At 52.0% G+C, this 24627-nt stretch overlaps 1 protein-coding gene and 1 long non-coding RNA gene across 21 annotated transcripts in view; one reads left to right on the plus strand and one right to left on the minus strand.

Moving 5' to 3' along the window:
• Positions 1–4325, plus strand: part of LOC120880393 (membrane cofactor protein-like) — a 33870-nt gene extending 29545 nt beyond the window's left edge. For 13 of the 20 annotated variants that reach the window (XM_040263725.1, XM_040263732.1, XM_040263726.1 and 10 more), the window contains one exon: positions 1763–4325. In XM_040263725.1, coding sequence (XP_040119659.1) covers positions 1763–1826 — 64 coding nt within the window. In that variant the 3' untranslated portion in view covers positions 1827–4325. The remainder of the gene's footprint in view (positions 1–1762) is intronic. The other 7 variants (XM_040263734.1, XM_040263751.1, XM_040263729.1 and 4 more) reach the window with 6 other exon arrangements.
• The window catches only part of LOC120880396, a 41221-nt gene continuing 19657 nt past the window's right edge, over positions 3064–24627 (minus strand). The window contains exon 2 of the long non-coding RNA XR_005725027.1: positions 3064–23907. This is a non-coding gene — a long non-coding RNA (uncharacterized LOC120880396). The remainder of the gene's footprint in view (positions 23908–24627) is intronic.

The following is a 24627-nucleotide window of genomic DNA, read 5'->3' on the forward strand; positions in this document are numbered from 1 at the left end:
TTGCAAGATTATTGATATTTATATTTTCTCCTTCCCTGTTTTAATGTAAAATAATGTGCACTGACAGGCTTTTGCTTTGACATAGGCACCCACAGAGTAATGACCCTTGACCTTTGGTCGGACTGTGACAGGTATTTTATATAGCTGTTTCTTCAGGACTATTGTGGAGAGCAATTCAATAGTTAGGCCTATCAATGAATCCTCGAAGATCACTATATTCTTCTGTTTGAAGTGAATAAATACACTTTTTTTTTCCCCTAGTAGTAGTGGAACACTTATTTTCTTAAATAGAATTTTAAATAGAAATGCAGTATATGAGAAGGATAAATAAGCATTTATATAAACCTAAAGAAACAACTCAGCTCTACCTTCTAGCAGCTGTGAATCCAAATCTGGGGGAAATTTTTAGTCTAATGGGAAATAATCAGATAGTCGGTCCACTTGAAGTTCACTTTTAGGTTTTTTTTTTGACAGAAACCACACTACATTTTATGTAATTTTGATAAAGAATTTCAGTTTCAGCTTGTAAATATTAGTTCTGTAGAGGCATGTAACTGTTTCCCTCAGCCAGTATATTTTTAGCATATAAAAAAGTAAATCAACAAAAATCCTCAAATTTTATGTGAAGTGCATTCCCTTTAGCCATTTAATCTCCCCCATCTCTGTCTCTGAATGAAATGAATTGGACGTTCTTTTTCTGCCTGAATGTCTCTGCATAGGTAGGAAGAGAGGAGATAGATTTCCACACTCATGTGCAAGGCGCTACCCTAAGTGACAGGCATGAAGTTGAGAGCAGATTCCACAAAGACCAATATGACGGGCAGTTCCTTAGTAAAAGCAGAGCGGTGTCTTTGATCACAGGGGCAGAGGGGAAGACAAAAATATACCAGCTACTCCGCCCTATGTATCTGCTCAGTTTTCTAAGGAGTCCTTTGAGGCTCCAACCAACCAGAAAAGCGTTTTCAGACAGTCTATGAGCTTCAAATTGATTGTGAACACTTGAAGTTACCTTAGTGAATGCTGAAGGTAATATGACTTATAACTGTAAGTAGTAACTCACTTTAACATTTTAATCATCTTTAAATAGCTTGATGTTATATCCAATGAGTTGTTTCTTTAACTTCTAGAAAATTCCAAATTCCCTGTGTGACTTGCATTGTATTTCTTTGGAAACCGCTGGACTTGAATAACAGGGTTTAGAAAGATGTTCCTTGTTACCAAAAAAAAAAAAACCACCCCAAAACTGTGTGGTGTGAGTTTTAGTTACTTAGGAGACTCTCTAACCAGAACATGTGATTTCCTTGACAGTGAGGGGTAAATGAAACATTACTGAACGTGAACGCTCAGAATCATTACCTTTGTAAAAGTTTCATCTCAGAGCTGGATTTTAAATTGAATATTACAAAAATGTGCTTCTCTCTAGTCTCTCCCATTGGTCCTAAATTAAGATAGGAGGATATTTACTAAGTATATGCAACTGCCTTTCTTGTCTTGGAGGAAATCCAAGCTACAATACAGAATTAGGAAAAAAGAGTTTGTAGAGTGAGCCTGGTTGAACATTGGAATAACTTTTAAAAATCATTTATTTCCTAGTTCAGTGACTCTTACTAGTATATAGCTTTTTTTTTTAATCGTCCCTATTCTCAATGGGCTTCTGGAATTAATGTATGTACTTAATTATGTTCATCTCTGATGCTGTCTTCTTACCTTGCTTCTTAGGAAACCAGAATGTCATGGTACATACTGTTCTGTTCCCTTATAGGAAAGCAGAATGTAGCGCTTCGTACAGCACTTATCAGGATAAAGCAGCCACTCCAACAGAATAGATGACCCGAACCGTTTCCAGGAACACATGTATCACTCAGCCATGAAAATGAAGGAAATCTTGCCATTTGCCACAGTACAGATGGACCTTGAGGGGATTTTGCTGGGTAATAAGTCATATAAAGAAAGACATGTGTACTGTCTGATCTCACTTACATGTTGAATCGAAAAAAAAAAAAGCTTTCAGAAAAGGAAAATGAGATTTGTCGAAAATGAGATTTGCTTCTGTACAAATAATATATTCCATATATTATTATATCAGTGGTGGGGGGCTGGTGGGGGTGGGTTTGAGTAAAGGTGGTCAGAAAATACAAACCTTCAGTTATAGGGTGAGAAAGTACTGGGGTGTAATTACAGCACAGTGGCTACCGTGAGTTACTCATACTGTATTTATATTGGCAAGTTGCTAAGAGAGTGGATCTTTAAAAGTTATAATCACACAGAAGAAAAAAGTTTTTTGTAGGTCTCGACATTATCGAATCATGCTCTACACCTTAAACTTAACGCAATGCTATCTCTCAATTTTGTCTCAATACTGAAGGAAAGAAGTATAAAGATTATTTGCCGCTTTCTTACACTGTCAGAAATAAAACTGCTAAGCGATAGCTGTAGGAACATTAAAACAATTTAATGTGGCAGAAGTATAGTCACTATTCTTTAATGCTTCTTTGAAACATGTATGAATTTAGGTTTGAACACCTTGCCTGTTTTTCCTTAAATAGCGCTTGATTTATGGGGCAGGTCAACATGGTATTCCCGGTAGTATTAAGGTATGGAAATGTGTTTTGTTTTTTTTTCTATAAGATCTCCAAACTCGGAGAAATATATTGCAAAATGATATTACATTCCATTTGCAAAGAAAGTGATTTTGAAATCTTTTTTTGTTCAGAGGTGATTACCAATTCTTAAGGTTCATTCTTTTGAGTTTCTTAACTGAGAATATTACTGGAAAATACTCTTATATTACATAGATTAAAATGCTATTTTTAAAAATTTATAACCTCGTGGTAATTTAGAGATGCTATTAAGTTTTTGTCTGGCATTTGTTCTTCACCCCTTTTATTTATAATAAGCCAGTCTGAGAAACCAAGAATTCAGCATCAGTTTTAGGCTTCTGTACAAAGTTAGAGTATTCTTAGCACCCATGGCAATAATGCCAGCTCAGGACAAAGTGAACACTGTGGCCTTATAGTTTTCTTAAGAAAATTCCACTTTATTATTATTATTATTGTACTATAGTTGTTTTTTTACAATGTTGTATCTGTTTCTGCTGAAGAATTCTACTCTTTAAGAGAATTGGAATCCACTCTAAAGTCTAGCTCTAGGGGGTTTTCTCTGCCCGCTTGGATAAAGATATGTCTTACTTTACACATGTCATCAGAATGTAAGCAGTTTTGTAGGGAATAAATTCATCAGATAACCTCAGGTGGAATCAGAATCTTAAGTCTTTGTGGGTTCCTCACCTCATCTGTAAAGGGCAGAGTAAAAATGAAGCCCTGTATTTCAGAAAAGCAAACTCAACTCTGTGGATGTAGGTCATGCAAAGGGAAGGAAAGAGGAAACAGCTCAGGTGGGTCTGGACACTCAGGTGGGACAGACCCCAGCCCGCTTCTCTGTCCTCACACCAGCGGCCACAGAGGAGGGACTCTGCTCTAACTTAGATTTTTACAGGTTTTGTTTTACACCTTAAAAAAATTTTTTTTTTCTTTTTTAAATTTTTTGGCCATACCTTGACATGCAGAGCTATCCAAGCTGAGATCAGACCTGTGCCCCGCTGCAGTGGAAGCATGGAAACCCAACCACTGGACCACCAGGAAGTGGAAGGTCCTCACAGTTCATAGTTAGCAGCCCAAACTGTGCCAAAGAAAAGTTGCCTTAGAAAGGTATGAATGAGGACTCAAGGGTGAACAGGAGTAAATACTGTTTTTCTCCCTAAGGACATGTTTGTAAGGCCCTCTGTAAGTGGTCCTTCCCTTTGTAATCTTGGGTAAGGCACTTGGAAGATAAGTTTGAACAGAATAAATTCAGGAATTCTGAGACAAATCCAGAGTTGAAGTTTTGCTGTACCCTTTTATCACATACTCTTCAAGAATCTTAACACTTTCTCAGAAGCACAGGGGTGGCTGTAGTACATATTTCTTAAAATCTCAAGGAAATGTTTTCAACTAAAGTTTATTGTGCTTACCAAAAGAGACTTCCACAATAGTTTCCACTTCAAATTTAGTTTTTCCAGTGTAACATAGTTATATGTAAGATTGAAATATGTGTGTACATATAAATATGTTCTGTCTGCAAATAACTTGTCAATTACTTAAATATATGAAGAAACCATTTTTCTCTAGAAATGTCTGTCTGGATGAGAGGGAAAAGTGTATTTGAATTTAAACTTAAAACTGCAAGAGTGAATCCCCAGTGGAATGAGACGTCTCATGTCTGTATTGTTTGTTTTCTGGGAATTGAACCTTGAATCTGTTTAAAAAATAAAATGTCATTATGGAGAAGTTTCATTTGTAATGATGCGTTTATTTCCAGTGTGTTTTCTCTCAAATAAGAGTGTGCCTCTAATCGGGCTCACCTTCTGGAAGCGTTCCCCTCCCACAGTCACCCCTTCTAGCCCTCCAGTCTCAGAGCCTGTGGTCCGTCCAGGCTTCTCCCCTCCCAGCCTGCCTCACGCCTCCCCTGCTCATGGCGCTCAGTCCCACCTTGTTACCCGCAGCATAACGTCCATTTCATGAAACTTGAAAACTTCCTGCAGTTAATGCCCAGCTTTTCTCCGCCTGCAGCACTTCAGATGGCCTGCTCTCGGCCAGCCGGGCCACCCATCCCGTGCTCGCTGCTGTACTCCTGGCTCACTGTTGCCCAAAGGCCTCTGGTCCTGTCTGATCCTGGGCATCGCTCAGGCCCAGTTAGGAGAGCCCATCGTGTGCCGCCCTTCCAGATTCCCGCCTGGCTCTCAGCCTTCGTGATTTCCTGGCCTTGAGGGAACACACACGTCTACGTGTGGTAGAAGACGTATCTTGCACATCACTTTTACGCACGGGTGTAGCTGGGTAAAAACCCAGGTCCCAACCATGAAAGCATAGCATGTTTCTGAAGCACGGCTGCACTCTGGAATCCCCTGGGGATTTTTACTAATGCCTGGGTACCCCCACCTGCTCCCCCAGATGCTTGTCACACTGTTGACCTGGGATGTGCCTGGACATAGACATCTGTAAAGCTTCCCAAGTGATTATAATATACAGCTAAGGGAGAACCTCTGCGTTGGTTCTTCAGCCTCAGAGTCCACGTCTGCCTGTGAACTTGCACATACAAACTTGTAGTGACAGAAGGTAAGTGCTTATATTTGCAAGAGAAAATTGTGTTTTTGTAATTCAGCCTGTTAAGTCACAAAATGACAGACTTGACAAGAAAGAAAGGAAGCAATCTTTATAATGCCAACGCTGATAATGAGGTTGGCTATAAAGAAAGAAAACATTTTGCCAAATTTTATTTACCTGTAACCTGAGATCCAACCAGTCCATCCTAAAGGAAATCAGCCCTGAATGTTCATTGGAAGGACTGATGTTGAAGCTGAAACTCTGATAACTTTGGCCACCTGATGCAAAGAGCTGAATCACTTGAAAAGACCCTGATGCTGGGAAAGATTGAAGGCAGGAGAAGGGGATGACAGAGGATGAGATGGCTGGATGGCATCACCGACTCAATGGACATGGGTTTGGGTAAACTCCAGGAGCTGGTGACGGACAGGGAGGCCTGGCGTGCTGCGGTCCATGAGGTCGCAAAGAGTCGGACAGGACTGAGCGACTGAACTGAATGGAACCTGAGACTACTGTACTACTGTTTTCGGCTGGGCTGGGTCTTCTTGCTGCACAGGGCGCTCTCTAGTTGCAGAAAGCAGGGGCTACTCTGGTTGTGGTGTGCGGGCTTCTCTTGTTGTGGGGCGTGTGCTCTAGGGGGCACGGGGCGTGTGCTCTAGGGGTCATGGGCATCATTAGTTCTGTCATATCCTCTTAGTAGTTGGAGCGAATTAGCTTAGTTACCCTGTGACGTGGACTCTTAACCAGACCAGGGACCGAACCCTGCTCTGGTGGGCAGATTTTTAACCAGTGGTCCTCCAGGGAATTGCTGTTTTTTGGGTTTTTTTTGTCATAAGATATACCAGGAGAGCTTTTATGGTGATAATGAAAAGTCGTCTTCCAGAAATGATACAAAACTGAAAAGTGTTAGTCGTTTATTCCTGTCCGACTCTGCGAGTCCATGGACTGTATACCCTACCAGATGTCTCTCCATGGAATTTTCCAGGCAAGAATACTGGAGTGAATTACCATTTGATCTTCACACACATTTGCGGATGGGGTGGAGTGGGGATGTTGTTTGCTGTTCCCAGTCTGCATTGCTTTCATTTCCAGGCTCATCTAGAAAACCTTACCCTGGCATGTCGAGGGCAGACTTTAAAATCACCACACTGCTGCCCTCCTGTGGACTGCGAGAGCATCTGACATGTTCTCTGTGTAGTTCAAACTCATTCAGAGGTTTTAGTCACTGCTGGGATACCTAGAAGTCATTTTCAACTTTAATTAACTAGCTCTTTCCTACTTAGCGTCTAAAGAATTACCTTTAAAAATGGCTTACATATGGGGGAAGCATAATATGGGGTCTGTGGTCAATAAACTATTTTCCTTCCCTCTGGTGTACATACCACCAGAAGGTGACCACATCAATCCACGTCTGGATGACACTAAGAAAGTTCCCTACCCGAGACCTGTACGGGGTGATAAACAAGTGGTGATGGTTGTGGTGTAGTCAAGGCATGTCTGACTCTTGCAACCCTATGGACTGTATCCCACCAGGCTCCTCTGTCCAAGGGATTGCCCTTTCCTTCTCCAGAGGAACTTCTCAACCCAGGGATCAAAGCCAGGTCTCCTGCATTGCCGGCAAATTCTTTCCTGAGAGCCACCCAGAAAGCCATGAACATGTGGTAAAACTTAGGTAGACCCAAGCCTGGCAAAGCATTTTCTAAGTTGAAAGCATGGTGACAAAAGCAGATTCAAGGTGTCTTCAAAATAAACACTGCTCAGCACTCTATGAGCACAAACCACCCTGGGATGCTAATTTTAGCTAAAAAGCTGTCAACCTTCAGATGAATAAAGAAAAATAATCCTCAATGAGTGGCCCTTCAGTTAGAACCAAGGGGCTTTCATTTTGCTTCTCATGACACAGCCATGAGCACTTATTTAAAATTAGGCATTCATGAGAACTCCAGAAACTACTTTCATGGAAAAGATGTCCCAAGTCATTGGTTTTATGCTTTCATGTTAAACCCAGATCTTCTGACACTTTCTCATTTGGAGACTGGAATCATAGCCACCTGCTGGCAGAATCCACAGGTTACTTGCTTTATTGGCAATACCTAGCCCACTCTAGTGTTCCTGCCTGGAGAATCCCAGGGATGGGGGAGCCTGGTGAGCTGTAGTCTATGGGGTTGCACAGTTGGACACAACTGAAGTGACTTAGCAGCAGCAGCCTGGAGCCAGGGACACAGTAGGTGAATCAGAAGCTGTTCAGTTTGTTCCAATTGACCCAAAGCTTTTATGCCCATAGGCCTGTTGTAGCTACCTCAGCAGAGAGGTGAAGAAAACAATCCAGGGTCTGAACTGGGTCCACCACATCCTGGGAACCAGAACCTGAATTCTCCAGTCAACAGCCCCAAACAGCCCTGCAGCTACAGTGGGAGGCGTGCCCCATTCCCAGGGAAGTTTTCCTAACAGAGGCTTCACCCACCTCACCCCACCCCACCGAGCAGGGCAGCCAGCTGGGGGGGAGACTGGCAGGAACTGGACCTCGAAAGGCTTCCCAGGTGGTTGAGGTGCCACCACGTACGGAGAACAGGTGTGAAATCCAAGTCCTGCAGGTAAGTCAGGGCTGGCCTTGCACTTTCTGCTCAAAAAGGTCAATCAAGGGGACACAGCTCTCCAACCTGAAGACCCTCCCTGTGAAGTCAATCTGGCTCATCTCTGAGCACCTTTACAGAACTGGTTCACTCTGCCTTCAAGGGTTGAAAGAAACCAAGAACAAAAGTAGAGAGCACCTGCATCTCTCCTAAGGTCACTGAATTCATCAGAGCACCTCCCTCTAGGGGCCACGTGTATACGGGCTCCGTTAAGGGAACGTTTCTGCGGGAACGCTGACTGCAGAGGCTCCAGGGCTGCTGCCTGTTTGCAACTGCGGTCAGTTTCCCCTTCAACTCGGATCTGCAACACTTCTCTATCGTTTTTTTTCATTTTATTTCTTGGCTCATAGAATTTCATTCTTGTCTTAATGGACTACAGTTTTAATATGTTTGCTGTAACTGACTGAACTCTTTATGAAGTAGGTAACATTTGCCTATAGCAAATTAATTTTTCAGGGCCCCACTTATCATCATAGAATTATGAATGGAAAATAATCTATGAAAAACAAACACATGATAAGTTGAATACAGTAAATATTTATTAAGGTCAGGATGCATGAACAGAAAGATAATTTAACAGCAACCAATTCGGAGTTTATAGCACAATCACATTTTAGCAAACTGAGGACATTAGGTGCACTACGGTGATTTGTTTCTAAAAACCCACTAAATGATCTGTTACCTGTGCATAAAGCACTGCGGATGTAGTTCAGGAAGTCAGTCGGGAAAGGTGTGACCTCCCTCCCCCTCTCTGCCCATCCATCTTCCGGGAAGCCACGGGCTGCTGCTGACCAGACTGGGCACGAGACCTCGAGGTTGCTGCTTTTCCCCCTACATCATAACCGATTTCAAATGGTGCTAGACAAAAACAGACTCTGAACACCAGGAGAAATCGGTCAGCCTGTGTAAGAGATGGGTCCGGTGGTGCTCAGTGGGGTCCACACCTTCACGGTGCAGGTGGCAAGTCTGATTGCACCTACTCAGCAACTGCAGCTGATTGTTCCATGGCGCGTAGGAGCAGACGGACAGTGCTGGTGTGATGAGAGAGGCCTTCCGGTCCACGGCCCTCCCACTGCTGACTGCGATCAAGTACCCAACTCAGCGCTGCCCAGTCACACGCTGAAAGGCCCCACCAACAGGTTCCTGCTGGTGGTTGCCTCAGAGTTTCTACTGACCACCACCCCACCCCTGCACTGTCCCCCTTCCACAACCCAACACACTCAAGAGCGAACTCTGCTTCTGAAGCTCTTCTTTTCTTGAACCGGCTCAGGTGGCAGGAGGAGGGGAGCTGGTCCCAGAGCAGCAGCTCCTCTGCAGGTGCCCTTTGGCTGTGCTGCAATTCTTACTCCTAAAACACTGATTTCAAATGGTGCTAGATACAAAGATGGAAAAATCTAAGCCACCATGTGAAACCAGCTTCCAGAAGAAGAGGATCTCACTGAAGAAAGGAGGGAGATGCGATCAGAAGACCCAGCCTTTGCCTGAGCAAAAAGATGTCTTATTGCAGTTATACTTGCGACGGGACATAACATAAGGGTCCCCTCAAAAGGCACAGAGAAGAGTTACAAAGTGATGCTCAAAGGACATGAAAGTCAAAGCTGATAAGTCACATAGACAATTGCAATACAAAAGTAATAAATTCTAGGCTAATTTATTCAATTCCACAACCAGTTCCTTCACATTATTATATATATGATGAAATAAAATAGTGAAAGTTATCATTGAACTGTGTGAACATTTACATTAGTTTTGCCCTGTTTGTAAATTATTTCACAATGTGCAAAGCATTTTCTGATGTTATCTCCCTGCATCCGGAAACAAGCACCCTTTCGGCCTGGGAGGCTCTAACCACTACACACAGGTGGGTTTCACCTGGGCCAGGGCGACTCGCCCACGAACCCTAGTGAGGAAGAGCACAGGCTCGCCCTTCCCCATCACAGATGAGCGGTCAGGACATTCAAGTATGACCCCGTGAGCCACCAATCTTATTCTCTACTGGTGTTCTAAAATTGTATTAAGTAGGCAACTCTCTAATACAAGGATGGAGTTTTGTTTTGTGTTGTTTTCAAATTCAGCCTGAAAATAAGATGTGCGAACAGTGTTCAAATCAGACTTCCATCTCCTATGGGTGAAGCTAAGAAAGTATGTCTGTATTTCCTCTGATACCATAACCGGGAGAAAGAAGAGACAAAATCTTTACCTCTCAGGTTCCCTACCGATTCTTCAGGACTCCAGATAAAAGCGTTGTTTTTTCTGCCTCCTGGAAATAACGTTACGTGCCGCTCTAGGGAAGAGAAGGAAATGAAATGCGAACACCAAGTTGTGCTCTTCAATTCTCATCACAAACCAGGGATTATTCCTGTTTTTGCAGAAGAAACTGATCCTCAATGTGGTTCGAAAACCTGTCCACAGTCCCGTGACCAGTGAGCCGGGTCCGAGCCGGGTCTGAGCCTGGCGTCTGTGCTCCTGCCCCTCTGCCCACCGCCGCCTGCTCTGTGGTTGGCCGACTGTCTCCCTCTGCCCTTGCCCCTGATCATGAGCAAGACTGAGGGCAGGTGGGAATCCTAGGCAGTGCTTCTGCATAGACGGCGGGGTGCTGCTGACTGCACAGCATGTTAAACTTGGGTGGAGATTAGAGCACACCTGGTGCTTTGATACTGGTTTTGTTCTCCCTCAAGCCGTGCCTGGGTGGTCTCCACTGCGCCGCTGCGGCAGTGGGGAAAGACGCTGGGGATGAAGGCCCTGCAGCATCTGTGGTGGACGCCTCTGCAATCTGTGGGGCTCTGCAACGCCTCAGTCACAGACGGGGGAGTCTGGGCCAGACGGGGGTCGGCACTGCCTGCAGGGAAGGGCTCTAAGCATGGGCACCTGCGGTCAACAGCAGAGGTGAGGTCAGTTGGGTTGGGGTGTGAATCAGGTCATCACTGAGGCTTTCAGATCAAGACTGAGCGTGAGTCATGACTACAGGATACGAATAAAATATAAAAGGAGGGGGCTGAAAGAGATCTGCATTTGCCAATTCTCGGCTTTGCTGCTTTCTACTGCAGCCAAGCTCTTCCTCCTTAGGAACTTCCAGCTGCCACTATCCACCCCCTTTCCGAAGGTATTACAGGAGTCCTTTGGTGACCCAGAATGTCTCTCCCCCTCCAGAAGGCCTCTCTGCACATGCTGCTCCCTCTTTCTGGAATATTCTGCATCTACTGTCCTGAAACTCCCAGCCCTGAACCATCCCACCCCACCCACGCAGTAAGCCTGGTGGTCTCAAGTCCTCCTTCGGGTCTCAGCAGGGCTACCCTGTCCTCAGAAAAGCACCCCAGTCTAGCCCGGCTTTTGGTTAAGCTCCCCTCACACTCCACCCTGCTCTGCTCCTTCAGAACACACTCAGGTCATTGGGTCACGAGGGTGACTAATCCCCGGCTCCCCGGGAAGTGTCAGCTCTGAGTGCAGAGCACGGGCCACGCGTGGCAGACAGGCAACTGTCGCCGAGGGAGCTCGGGGGCATGAGCCCGCGTGTGTGCTCCCAACTCCGGAGCTCTGAAACCCTCAGTGCCCTGGGAAGAGAGACGAGAGACCATCAGCAACGCACCGCTGTAGCACACTCTAAAAGGACATGGGGGGAGTTACCTTAGGATCCAAAGCTTTTGCCCTCCCAAGCCCACCAGACAAAAGGGTCTGTTGAGGTCTCAGATCTCCCGACAGAACCAAGCTTCTTTCTCCAAGTCAGTCGAGCGGGGAGCAACTCACTTACTTGAACCCAGCCGCTGGTTCTGTCCCCAGGTTGCACGCAGCCAGGTGATCCGAGGCGGCTGGAAGCAGCATGCCCTCCCTGGCACCCAGCCCGGAGGCCTCCTGGATCTGGAGGAAGGCAGCCTGGGAAAGCCTCAGCATGCTGAAGCCTCCAGGTCTTCCCACAGCAACCGAGCAGCCCCGGGCAAGCCTATCAGTGGACAGGGGCTTAGCGGGCTGCCCAGGACGGAGAACCAGCCCTGGAGGAGTGGGGACATCGGCCCTGGAGGTGCCACCTCGCAAGAGGCTTTGGGGCCACAGGGCTGCTCCAGCCCACTTCCGTGTCCACGTTCTATTTGGAGGTTTTTTCCCCACCCCCCTCATGCCTACGAAAACTCCTCTGCCTGGGCAGGAACCCAAGGGTGGAGGAAAGGTCACCGCACAGTGCATCAGAACACAGCGGCTTTAATTTCTGCTCAGCCCAGGTTCTGAGAACGGGGGGCCTGGACTTTTCTGGAACGGGCCTCAAGGTGCTCATCTGAAAAGAGAAGGGCAGGGACAGACTGGTCACTGCACCTTCAAATGTAAGGAGGGTCAGGCAGGAAATGAGACAAGTGGAGCGGGGACAGTGTGCAGCAGAAGTCCGGTGGCCCTGCTCAGTCTAAAGGCACGCAGAGTCAGATGTAGCTAAACAAGAAATAAGACACAAAAACTGCACAGGCCAAAACCAAACATCTGAGGGTTAAATACAATCCATGGGCCTTTGCTTCAAGAACAGTCCGGAGATGGCAAAGAGAGTGTCCACTGCATTCTGTAAATGACGCTGTCTGCGTCATTTAAAGTCCTGAGAAACCTATGCCCAGTATGGTGACCCCCTACCAAAAAAATAATAAAGGAGGAAAACAGGAAGGAGAGGAACCCTTATTTATGAGATCCGTAAGCAGAGACACAGAACACACAGGAACCAGGGCTACCGGCCGTGTCCTGCGCCACCACGGCGTGTTCAGATCCAGAGCCGGGAAGGTTCCTGGGAGGTGGTAGCCTCCCCCTCCCTCCGACCCGCTGGGTGCTGAGTCACAGCTACTTACACGACTGACGCAAGTTCCAGCCGGAGCGGGGGAGGAGAGCCGGAAGTGGAGGCCAGCTCATCCATCTTCCTGCCACTGGGAATGCTGGTTTCGGGGCTCCTGGTAGGGAGGAAGAGTCATCTTGGGGAGACAGAGGCCCTGAGAAGGCCCTCCTGGAGAACGGGGAGCGGTCTGCCCTTGAGGTCCTCCTGGACCACTGTCCCTCTGAACACGGAGGCCTGGCCCAGCTTCCTGCCACCCTCGGCTCCAGCCCCGGCCCAGTGTCCTGAAGATTTTGTCTCCAAGTGGTCGGGGTGGGGCCTGTGGCCAACTAGCTTGTGGTTAATGAATCAGAGGAAAGGGAGATACAATGACAGGTATAGGGACAGGGAGTTGGGGAGCAGGAGGGCATGGAGAGTTCAGTGTCCAGGAACCACCACACTTCACCAGCCCTGGATCCCAAAGTGGGGGTGGCGCGTGGACCCACTAACCATCACCCCTCCCCATCGTGCACGCACATCGCCCTTGAGATAACAATGCCAGAAATCACTGCCTTCTCAGCTGAGGTGGACCCAGCATGTGCACTTCCGGTTTCTCCTGGGGCAGGGGTATGGGGGACCTATGTTCTGAGGCTTCTGTCCCTTCCTTGACACTACCAGCAAAGACGTGGGTCTGGAAATCTCCCCACGTCCCGGACTCAGGACAGGGCATGGAGGCCCTGGGCCGGGAGGACGCACGAAGCTACCCTGCCCGGGGATGCCATGGGGCCTGGGGGGGGGCAGCAAGAGATGGTGTGGGGGCCATGAAGATGGGGTCAAGGATGACTCCCTGTTGCCCAGAGTGTGGCTCCGCCTGGGTGCGGCGTGGGCCCAGTGCTGGACTGCCTTCACAGAAGCTGGCGCTTTCCACAAGCAGGAAAGGGAGTGTGCGGATGGTCTGTCACACACACGATGCCCACCACAGTTTGTGGCTCCGCGCCAGAGCGGGTCCCCAGGAGCAGCAGCCACCAACACTCCCCGCTTGTCCCCCCAACATCATTTATTGACCTGGTGAGGATGCACTCGGAGGTGAAACTTCAGACTCCGGTTAAATCTGACCCTGGAAGTTGGGGGAAGAGACACCCAGAACCTAGTGTCCCTGCCACCAGGAGTGAACAGGAGGCACAGCCCCCCCCACTCCCTGGGAGCCCCATTCACAGGGCCCCATGCCTGCCTGTGGGGAGAAACACTGTGTCTGTCAGCGGGAACGGGTCCAGAGGTGTGCCCAGCCTCTGCAGCACTGCCGGACTCCTCCTGGAAGGAGAGCAGGGCCTCTCCCGGAGGTGGACATCCTCCCGGGAAGCACGGCCCTTGTGGGCAGCAGGAGGCCCGGGGAGCACCCATAGACCTCCCAGTGGCAATGCTAACCCGTACCTGGGCCCACACCTGGCAGAGCACGTGGACCAGGGCATGCCCCTGACCTGGTCCCACTTCCCTAGGTGGGGGAGGGCAGGCAGGGGGTAGGTCTGCAGTGCCGAGGGGCCCGGGGCACCCTCCTCTCCTGCTTCCCCTGCAGCTGGCCCAGCAGGTAGCTGCGCCTAAACTGCTTATATGCCAGCCTCGGGACCCGGGTCTGCCAGTCCGGGACCTGCAACAGAGAGCGGTGGGAGGAGGGAGGGGGAGGAGGGAAAAGGGAGGGGAGGAGGGAAGACGGAGGGGAGGAGGGAGAGGAGGAGGGAGGGAGGAGGAGTTTCACAGTCTAGTGCATTCCCATCAGATCGGAGAGGGGAACGCGGGCTACTTCCCCTTTTCAAGCGCTTCTGGGGCCCCACTTGCGTTTCGGTTCCTCCCCCTCTGGACTGGGGATGGCACGGCTGGTGGGCCTGGCCCGGGCGGGTGCCCAGGTGCCCAGCCAACTGGGCCCTCGCCCGGCTCCATCTCGGGCTGGCAGGCTCCCTGCAGTTACCCGGCATGCCCTTCCCCTTGTCAGGGAGGCCTCGCCCTCTTGTTTTCCAAGTTTTATAACAGTATTGTTTGTTGTCCGGCAGATTAAATTCTTCTGGAGGCGGGGGAGGGAGATGAGGGAGGGAGAAGAGGGAAGAGAGAGAGGGAGACGAAACAAATAGGGCCATCAGGGCCAAAAGACTAGATGAGCTGCTTTCTGAACAGAGCTCACCTGTCTCGGAGGGAGGCCCGTGGCCGGGAGCCCCTGTTCACTTCCTCTCTGACCCTGTCTGCCTGCACTCTCAACCCAGCAGGGGGGGCGGGGGCTCAGACTCTCAAGGCCGCCAGGGCCAGGCGGGAGCCGCACCATCTCAGAAATGGCTCACCTCTGCAGCAAGCCTGCGCTGTGCTCACATGTGAAACGAAGGGAACACCGTTTATGATGTCAGAGACACTGGACGAACAGGTCCCCAAGGAAACGGTACCGCAGGCGTGGGGACAGACATTCCTGTGTGCCTAAGGAGTGAACGAGGGTGGGAAACAGACAAGAAGGGAGGCCGGAAACTGACAGAAAAGCAGCATGAGCTTACAGAGGCAGCGGTGGCGGGCGACCCGGCAGGGCCGCGGAAGGCTCCTGACTGTCGGGTCTTTCAAACATGCAGGCAGTAGTACTGCTAAAGGATATACGGTTCTCTGTATTTAACACAACCCTCATTTAGACGTCAACTGGTTGATTTTTGGACTTTGGTCACTTCTAAATAGTATGTTAGGTGTGCTTCAACACGCCCCCATGCCTTTAAAAGAGCCAGCAATGCTGGTGGCCCCAGAGCTGTGGACCTGCCCCGAGAGCTCCTCTTCCCTCTCCTGCCTTTCTCCAGCCAACAGATGTATGGCCCTGCCTCACGTGCCACATTCACACACACACACACACACACACACACACACAGTCTCTCTCCCCCCCCACACACAAAATTCACATATACACACTCTCTCTCCCACACACACAGTTCACACTCATTCACACGCACACACTCTCACAAAACACATCTCTGATGCCTGTCGGCGGTCCCTAGAGCGCAGAGAAGCCGGCCGGCAGGATGGCAGCGGTGCTGATACAAATCAGGATGAGAGCAGCTCAGAGCTCTCCCGGCAGGGATGAGGGGCGAATGTGCCTTTCTCCCTTTTTATTCACAAATACGATCAGTCCTACAGGGTCGGTGCCAGAAGTTCTCTCCACAAAGGGAAACAACGTTCGCGTGTCCCGAGCTCGAGCTCCGGCGTGCCTCAGGGGCAGAAAGGACTGGCGAGCCCGCGCGGGATCCTAGCACCCACAGCTCCTGCTGCTGCCGGCGTCCACAGACGCAGGCCTGCAGGACCCTCCCGAGGACCACCAGGCTCCCCCTCTCAGAGAAGCCTCAGCCCTCCTCGGAGCCGTCGGGACGCCACGGTGGTCCTCCCCGGAGTATAGCCCAAACCCTCTCCCTGTGCCGATGCAGACCGCCTCCGCTCCCTCCTCCAGACAGCCAGGGTCCAGAAGGACAGACGTTCACACGTCTGCGGCCACCGAAACAGCTCCCAGGTGGCTTGCCCATCACAGGGTTTCTCTACAAGCCACGGCTGCATTCAGGGGATACGAATGGCCAGATGGTGCAGGCGTGGTAAGTGTGCCGACCCCCACCCCACCCCAATCCTTCCTCAAACACCCTGGTTAAATACGCTGTAAACGCTAAGTCACCCTGGTTAAATACGCTATAAACGAACATTTCTTCCCCCTTCCTAACCAAATGCAGGTCACACAGAGGGCCACATGGCCAAGGAGCCGTGCAGCCCACGCTCTGCTTCAGAAGCCCTTGTGGAGGGTGGGGGCTGGGCTCAGTACTCAGAATACACGGCTGCCCAAGGATTCTCTGAGCACCTTCTCCACGGGAAAGGCCTACTTCTTCCAGTCAGTCATCATGCAAACAACCAGAGCTGAAGCGAGCACTTCCATCGCACGTCGGCCGGCTCCTTCAGCAGGTGAAGCACGTCAAGCAGCTAGCAGACAGGTAACGAGCAGCCAGGCAGAGCTCCATACACAACGCCTACAAGTCCAACGGGAAAAAAGTCTCAGAGACCCCACCATGAGGCCTCATTTCTGAGAGCGCTACTTGGCAGAAGCAGACCCTATGCCCAAGCATGACGTGCTGTACAGACGTGTCAGAATGGTCGGAAGCACAGCATATTCCAGAAGCTTCCAAATGCAAGAAACCTCACCAGAAACGCATGGTGCATGGCTGGCTTCCCAGAGACAAAGCACACGCCAGTCTCCACGAGAGCTCCGAGAGAGCTGAAAAGGCAGAGAACCCAGATATTCTGAGGTTTCCTGCTCCTTCAATATATATAGAAAAGACCTGAGGCCTGGAATGGCCAAGTCAACGGCCCAAGACCCACCCCCGTCCCCACCCAACCCCTGGGTCTCCTGGCTAGAACACCCAGAGAGTCAGGGGACCTGGATGCACGGTGTCCTGAACTACGCAGGTACAAGCAGGATTCTCTCCAGTTCAGGCTCATCAGCCACGGGGCTCATACCACCCACCTGCCCTCACAGGGCGTGAGAGATCAGAAGAGCTGGTAAATGTGAACAGCACCGTGAAACATCACGGGGAGCGGGTGAGACCACGGTTACCAGGCAATTCCTGTCCTGCCTGCATCTGAGCCCCAATCCTCATTCCCACCACCATTCAGGGAGTCCAGGAGGCCGGGTTCATAGTGACGAACCCCAGGTAAAGTGTCCTGGAGACTGGTGAGCAGATAGCATCTTGGGAGAAAAACAGCTATTTTTAAAGCTCTGCATTCTGTCTAGCGGGTTGCACAGCGTGTGCCTCCGCCTCGGGGCTCGTGCCCACGCACCCCGGGAGACGCAGTGGACGTCAGGGACCAAGGCCACCGTGGAGTAGGGAGGCCAGGGCCGTGCCACGCCTGGCCACAGCCCAGCTCTGCACACAAGTCCAGAAGGGCTTGGGACCCTGCGCTTTGCCATACACGTGTTTCATTTTTGCCGTCTTTTAAGGAGGGGCTCAAGACTAAAAAGCCAAAATGGAACTGATGGCTCTGAGATATTTCTGTTTTCTTTGCTCCTGTCATTTTTTTTTTTTTTAATGGAAGGGCTTAAACAATCACATGAAAAAAGAAGGCTAAATATAAAGGGAAACTTTATGACAGCAACAGGGGCACAGACCCTGAGAAGTTACAGGGAAGGCAGAGGACACAAGGATCCTGCAGACCTATTTCCTCTCCAGGATTTAGGGCCAAAAGGGGAAGGCCAAATCTCTCCGGGAGCATGGCGTGTCAGGTCACGCCCCTGCAGCCCTGCCAGCCCCCAGCAGTTCCCACACAGCCCGTCTCTAGACGAACTCCTAGCAGGAGCTGGAGTCCCTGTCCTCGGTACCCGGAGAGTCCTCAGCAGACACTTTCACGGTCTTTACTTTTCGCATTTACTTCTGGGGTATTTCGAAAAGTGCCTCCAACGGCCAGCCCTAATTCACTCCAACGGCCAGCCCTAATTCACTCCAACGGTGTCCCTTCAGGAAACACGGTTACTGCTGCACGCAGACAGGTCTCTGGGGTCCCTCCCCTCTCCTCGTAACGCAGGTCCTGAGTTTCTGGCTAAGAAATACCTCCACGGGGCTTCCCTGGTGGTCCAGTGGTTAAGAATCTGCCGGCCAGTGCGGCGGGGGGACATGGGTTCGATCTCTGGTCCAGGAGGATCTCACCTCCCCCGGGGCAGCTGCGCGCACGTGCTGCAACTCCTGACACCCAGTGCCCCAGAGCCTGTGCCCCGCGGCAGGACAAGCCAGCGCAAGGAGAGGCCCAAGCAGCACGGTGAAGTGTAGCCCCACTCTCTGCCACTGCAGACAGCCTGCACGCAGCCACGAAGACCCAGCACAGCCAAAAATACATACATAATTAAAAACAACAAAAAAGAAATACCTCCACAAACATCCAGGGAGCCCCCATATCAGAGCTGACGGGAACCTCCAAAAAGATTCTGGTTCAATCCCTCTTGTTTTTATAGATAATGAAACTGAGGCCCACAGAGGTAAGGCGAGGGAGCACGTTTTTACCAATGGAGCCAGAACCCCAGGCCCGCTGACTCGTCTACGGGTTTTGTGAGCCCCCACAGGCACGCACCACCAAGGCCCACACTCGGTCCCACTGCAACCCCGGCCGCCTGGCAGCAGGTGGCAGCCTCCATGGCCAGGGTGGGCCAGGCCGCTGGGACTGTGGTGCCAGAGCAGGCGAGTCACGTGGCCTGCCTCACCCTGGGCCCAGCAGCCGCGGCACTCCCACCGTGTCAACAAGCCCCAGGTCCTGGCACTGCACATAGGAAACGTACCCTCCCCCATCCCCAGCTACCAACCTGCCTCAACCTCTCAGGACACAAAGCTCCTCCGAGCGTCCGATACCAAGGGACTCCCCTCCCTTCCCTTCCCTATTGTGAGGATCTTGGAACCATGCATGCTGGCAAAGGAGCGGCTCCGTGGAGCTCTGCCTCCTGTGGGCACAGGTTCTACCAGTGACTCGGCAAACACTGACCCCGAGTGTCCCCCGGCACTGGATGGACAAGACAGTGAGCAGGCCCCGGAGGAGATGCCAGCTGGCGCCTGGTAAGGGTGGGAGAGACAAGAGGTCTGGAATAGCCGTGGCTAATGGGAAAAAAAAACCCCTAGTCTGTTGGTGACCAAAGGTCTGACAGCTATGGCCTGATTCCTGACCCACTGCAAGCTTCTGTGAGCGTCTGTGGGCCACAGGTGGATTTTCCCAGCTGGTGGGAAATGAGAAGGATTAGAATGTGTGTCAGTTCTCTCTGGAAGTTCAATCAACACAGCTTCCCCGGGGGCCAAGGTCCTTCAGTCTCCCCAGTTCCCTCTCTGACCAACATCTGGATCCCGCTTCTGCAGAAAGTAAGAGGATCCTTCTTTTCCTTCTATGTCTATCTTTAAATCCCATTTACTAGCATTAACAGTATCTTCCCCACGCGAGGATATACAACCCCCAAGGGCAGAAACTTGGTTTTGTTGAGTCCAGCAACCCCACACTGAGCACTGTCCTTGGCACATATACAGCAGAGGCTAAAGACACCATGTGGAAGAAATGTATCTGCCTGCCCGTGCACGGGGATCACAGAGTATCTGGCCTTGCCCTCTGGGTCATGTCGGCTGCCGATCCTCTGAGGGTCTCAGCTCGGGCTTCAGCCTAACAGCGTGAAGAAAACGTGCAGGCTTCGGACTCAGAGATGCCTGAGTTTAAATCTCAGGAGTGCCACCCACCAGGCATGTGACCTTGCTTAAGTCACTTAACCAAACCACTGTGCCTTCAATCATAAAAGGATTGTTCTAAGCATGAAATCAGATAAGCCAAAGGGGGCCTAACAAAGGCCAGCTTCCCTGGACTGCATGCTAAGACCAAGGACTCTGAGGCCTGTCTCAGGCTCTCCGGCCTCATTACAGACCCCAATCCGGGCTCCATGCACACGTGTCCGCTCAGGCTGCCATAGGCAGCCTCCTCCCACCCGTCCCGGCCTTGATCCTGCGGTCAGATGCTACACAACTCTTCCCCCACCCCCGTTGCCCCCGCCCTGCGTGGCTCTCCATCCCCGCCCCCCTGCTCCTCCCCTGCTTGGGGCTCCACACGACTGCACGGGCCCAGGGGGGCTGCTGGAGGCGTTCTCTGGCCTCATCTGCCTACGAGCAGCTCCCGTGGAGGGAGCTAGCAAGAAACCAAACCGCGTCTACACTTCCCTGACAGACACTCCAAGTCCCAGAAAAGAAACGCAAGATGAAGAGGGCCTCCCACAGACAGCCGGCGAGTGGAAAAGGCGCTCTCGCATATTTCGGAGGTGTGGGGGTGGGGCGGCAACAACATGCCCAACAAAGTGACCAGCACGAAGTACAGATGCTCACTGAAGCCCCGCTACAGCCCTGGGGGCACTCGTACCAGGACACAGAACCAAGCTGTGCATTAGACAGTGTGCGGTCCTGAGCAGACCAGGAGTCGATGGAGAGGAAGGTGCTGACCAACCAGGTCCCCTGGCAGGGCCCCTCCCGCAGGCCTCCCAGCCAAGCCGCACCACCGCAGCTCCAGGGCCACCAGCCTTGTTAACCTTGGCCGGACCCCAGCCGGAGAGAGGCCCCCGAGCCGCCTCCCGGGTCCCAGACTATGGGGACTCAAAGGTCAACAGAGAAGCACCGGCTCTGCCTGAACCCCCTCTCAGGGGGTGATGCCAAGTGCTCTGCCAGCCTGGCTCCTGACACAACGCTTCACATCACGTCTGGAGCAGCCAGGCCGGGAGCAGGAAGGAACGCATGAGATGAGGGAGAAAGCTGGGCAAGTCGGCAGGGGAGCACCAAGCCCCAATCCAGGGGGATACTGGAGGCCCCAGAGACAACAGGGTCTCAGGGAGCAACGCCAGCCTCTGCACCCTGGTGACCCCCCAACAACAAGCCAGGGACACGGCTGTGAACGCGGGCAGCGGGCACCTGGAGCCAGGCCTGGGGACCCGCTGAGCACACGGAGCCGCGGCTCCCCAGCACAGCCAGCGGCTCCATCTGGCTCCAGCCCGGCAGCCAGCACTGGCCAGACTCTAGCCAGCACATCTTGAGGGACTTGGCCAGCTCCCGCTTCATCTCCCCAGCTGCACCGGAGCTGATCTGTCTGCTTTATTCCTGTTCCAGGTCCAACACCCCTAGCCATCCCTCACTCCGTTCCTGCCAGAGGGGCTGAGGCTTCAGATTCCTTGAAGGAAGAGACAGCGGACTCTTCCAAATCCGCTCAGCAAGGATCCCAGGCTGCTCACGGCCAACTCAGAGTCTCTTCTCAGATGGGAAGAGGTGAAGATGCAACACTGGGAGGCAGCATGCAGCAGGCTTCCCGGGGAAAGGGGTGGGCGGGGGGGGGGGGGGGCGGGGGGGCAGAAACGCCACCCGGGTCCAGGAGGCACAGCGCAGAGCTGGGATCCCACAGGGGCCTCGTGATATCATCCGAGAACATCAGAAAATTCCCCAGCACCATCCCTCTGGTCTCGAGACCCCAGACGATCGGCTGTCAGCTCACTCCATCCGGCCCTACTGGCCCAGACGAGGCAGGGATGGACTCAGCAGCAGGGAGATCTCCCGAGAATGTGCACAGTGCCTCAGTCTGCACCATCTCCATCAAGTGACAGACCTCTCACTCCCATAGGCCTCGTCCTTTTTAATCACCATCGCTGTCACTGTGACCAGTACCTAGTGCAGCAGCGAGAAAACCATTCCTACGTCAACTGCCTGGAGATGCTTTGCAATGGCTCACTGGGCTAGGATTTTTTTTTAAGTAAAGGCAATGAGGGCCTAGAGGAAGAAAGTAACTCACGCAAAACAAACAAAAAAAAAAACTTAAGGTAGTGAAAGAACCCCAAAGTTCACTGCCCAGCCCCACAGTCCATAAAGTCCAGGCCATAGGCCTAGACTAAGGCCCAGTGAGGCTAAAGGTGCTCCAGCATCCAGGTAAGAGGGGACATGGGGAAAGGAAGACCCAGCTCCCAGGCAGGCTCCCAGCCCCTCTGAGGACTCAGCACCCAGAACCTATCGCTGGACACAGGGGCCTGGGGAGGGCAGTGACCGCGGGAGGCCTGACGGTTGTTCTGCCAAGGGCCACTCCCACCGTCGCCGGCGTCCAATCACTTAGGCTGCCCACCCAGCCCCCGTGCCTTCACTGGTTACTAACCTCATTCACAGAAAAGCCAGGAGGAGGAGGATGGAAAGAAGAGAGCAATTGTCTGGGAGATTCCAAATGGAGAAGTCTGAGGCTTCTCCACTAAGGAGAACGCCCTCCGTGGGCAAAGAGGGGCTGGGGGAGGGCCAGACCGCACGGCCCACACTCGACTTACCTGGGAGGCAGGGAGGTGGCGGGATCCTATCTTCCTTCCTGCATCTGGTTTCCGATAAGCAGCCTAGCGGTGGCTCGCCGACAAGCCCAGGGTGGTTCACGTCCATCGGCACTTACAGTCCCAGAACCACACAAACTGTGGGCTCAACAGCATCTCTGAGACCATGCTGCCCTGTTCGTCTCAGCATGACACGCTCATTCACCACCCAGCTACTCTGCAGACAACTGACCCCTTCTGCTGGTCAAGCTAGACTTCTAGAAACCCCAAACGAGGGTGAGGGCGGGGCGCAGACAAGCTCCCGGATGCCCAGAGCTAGGGCTGCCTCACTGATCCCGAAGAGACTCAGAGGAAGGACGAGGCAGGGCTGGAGAAAGGCAGGGAAAGTAGGAGGTTCCAAAGAAGGAAGGGAGAGGTCAAAAGACATGCTTAGGCAAAGCAGGGCAAACCGGAAGCTGTTAAGACACAACGGAGGCCACACAGTGCTCTCAGCCACACTGGGTGCCAGCCTCTCCTCCAAACAAACCCAGGATCCTTCGAGAACCACCAGCCCCTCCCGCCCCTCATCCTACATCGCCGGCACCTGCAAGGTCCTGAATCTGCTAGCACCTGAAACAGGGGGAAGGAAAGAAAGCTTGGCAGCTCTGAACCAGATGACCAGATGCAGATGTGTGTACACAGACACACAGATGCATGCGCATGCGCATGCACACACACACACACACAAACACACACACACACCCACACCCCTTCCCAGAATAAAAGGCCCCGTGGAGGTGGCTCACTCTCTCCAGGTTCTGGTTTTCTGATAGAAGCTCTCCTCCCCGTGGGGGTGAGGGGACAGACAGGTCCGATAAGAATTGCTTAGCACAACGCTATATATAGTCTAGGTTCCTAGCGGCCTAGCGATCTGGAGCTAGAACTTGGCAGAGAACCATGCTAGATGCTGGCAAGGCACATCCCCCACCTCGCCACTCCCCCACCCACCCCCCTCAGCCAGGCAACTGAGAGTCACTCCCTGCTGGGGGCAGTGAGCACAGGCAGGGCCCTTCCATTCAGCCCGTGAACACTCAGTTCCGGAGGACCTGGCCTCTTGGCTCCATTTTAGGGAGACTCGACTTCTCCTGAACCTGAGGGGGATGCACGGCGGGGGGAACACTGACTGCCAGGCTCTCTGCAGCCCTCCAGCAGCATGGGGAAACAGATCCAGTGCCCGCTTCTGGAGGACCGAGGGCGGGGCTGCGCAGCACAGAACCGAGAAGGCACAAGAGCCAGCTGAGTTCAGCCCCGCATCCATCCACTTCCCACCTTCGAAGGGATAAAAGAATGCAGACAGATACTTACTGCAGAGAGCCAGGCTGCCAGGCAGCTCCTTTTTCTGTGTGTTCCAAATAAAACACGCAAACAGGCAACACGTTTACCCCACAGGATGACGACTGTCTTCTGAACGCCAGCACCATCATCAGCAGTCTCCAGCAGGCTGTCACCTACTTCTGGAGCTGAACTCCCCTGAGTTCTCTGTGGGGAAGAAGTGAAAGGTGGGCTCAGTTCCCAGGGACCACCAGGCGAGGCACCACGAATGGGCCCCAATCACTGGAGTCTTTTCTGGGACCCCGGACATGGCCCTCCGCTGTGGCTCCCTGTCCACCGACAAGAAGCAGAGCCACTGCCAGGCCCAGCGTCCTGGAGAAAGGCCAGTTGCAGCGGGCCACGGGGGCTCGTTGAGGAGGACCCATCCATCACACTGCTGCAAAAACAAACCCGAAGGACAACAGCTCCCTGAAACACAGAACCTGGGCTCTCGGCACCACGCAGCTTCCGGACAAAGATCCGCAGATGTTCCAACACCCACATAGAGACACAAATTTTTTCAGGTCAAGTTGCTCTCTACTTAGGCTGAAAAAGACATGACTGCAAAAAGGGGTAGGGGGTGGTGATGGGGCTGCCTTTGTACTTGCGTGGGGTCGGCCAGCTCCCACCCCCTAGCCTGTCTCTTCAGCTCTCCGCTGTGACCTGGGCCGGGTCCCCGACTCCTTCTGGGCGCCCAAGACCCCAGATCCCAACGAGTCACGCGGAGAGGTCCTCGGGGGAAGAGGAGGTGCGCGGCGACAAAGGTCAGTGCGGGCATCGTCCACAGGAGCTCGGGAGGCCGAGAAAAATGGCACCCGGGCTGAGAAGACCAGAGAGTTCGGCCAGGCTGTCTGTCCCTCCATCATCCCCTCCCACAAGTTGTTTGCT

This window comes from Oryx dammah, unplaced genomic scaffold (genome assembly GCF_014754425.2).
Source record: "Oryx dammah isolate SB20612 unplaced genomic scaffold, SCBI_Odam_1.1 HiC_scaffold_21, whole genome shotgun sequence".
Classification (NCBI taxonomy): Eukaryota; Metazoa; Chordata; class Mammalia; order Artiodactyla; family Bovidae; genus Oryx; species Oryx dammah.